This window comes from Passer montanus, unplaced genomic scaffold (genome assembly GCF_014805655.1).
Source record: "Passer montanus isolate IOZ18808 unplaced genomic scaffold, ASM1480565v1 scaffold109, whole genome shotgun sequence".
In the NCBI taxonomy this organism is placed as follows: Eukaryota; Metazoa; Chordata; class Aves; order Passeriformes; family Passeridae; genus Passer; species Passer montanus.
The window spans coordinates 1,954,553-1,955,440 of NW_024357502.1; the positions used below are offsets into that span (position 1 = coordinate 1,954,553).

The 888-nt window shown below is 79.3% G+C and overlaps 1 protein-coding gene across 1 annotated transcript in view; it reads left to right on the forward strand.

Annotated features, from left to right (window-relative positions):
• Positions 1-11: 11 nt before the first annotated feature.
• The window catches only part of LOC120509464 (drebrin-like), a 7,779-nt gene continuing 6,902 nt past the window's right edge, over positions 12-888 (forward strand). The window contains exon 1 of the mRNA XM_039724114.1: positions 12-180. Within this exon, the coding sequence (XP_039580048.1) occupies positions 89-180 (92 nt within the window). The 5' untranslated portion in view covers positions 12-88. The remainder of the gene's footprint in view (positions 181-888) is intronic.

An 888-nucleotide genomic window follows, 5' to 3' on the forward strand; every position in this document is an offset into this window, starting at 1 on the left:
GGCGGGGGAGGGAGGGGCGGGCGCAGGGCGGCGGCGGCGGCCCGGGATCGGGATCGGGATCGGCCCCGGGATCGGGATCGGCCCCGGGATGGCGATGGCGGGGCCGGGGCTGGAGCGGTACCGGCTGGCGCTGCTGGCGGCGCGGGAGGACGTGGGGAACCCCCGGGCTGGGACCGACTGGTGAGAGTGGGAGCGGGGGGACACCGGGAGAGGGACGGGAGCCGGGAATGGAGACCGGGAACGGGGACGGAAGGGAGGACCGGGAACAGGGCACCGGGAATGAGGAGCCGGCACGGGGAACCGGGAACGGAAGAGGGGAACGGAAGAGGGGACCGAGACGGGGAACGGGCACTGGGACAGGCACCGGACACAGGACCGGGAACGGGAGCAGGAACGGGCACCGGCACGGGCCAGGGCGTCGGGGGCGGGCCGAGAGGCGCCGTTACCGGCACCGGGAAGAGGGTTCCGGGGCGCACCGGGGTCTCGGCCGGCCGCGGGGGGGTCCCAGGACGGAGCCGCCGCGCTGGGAACCGGGAGTCCCAGCCGGTCTCGCCCCGTCCCGCCCGGTCCCTCCCGGTGCCGGCGGGCTGGGAGCGGCGCCGCCGCCCGGGGCCGGGGCAGGACGGGCCCGGGGGGGCTGCGGGAGCGGGGAGCGCCCCGGGGTGCCGAAAGGGGGGGTCTGCCGCTTGCACCGGGGGTCTCGGGTTGGGGGTCCCGGGCTGGCCCCAGTTCGGTGCCGTCGCCGCGGGGCCGCAACCGGTGTCCCCCAGAACCTCGATCCCGGGCTGGGGGACAGCGGCACCGGGGCTGCTCGGGCTCGCAGCCCCCCGGCGGCGCGGGACCGCCCGTCCCCGCGGCCCCCGGCCGGGCGGGCATTGCCCTCTGCCC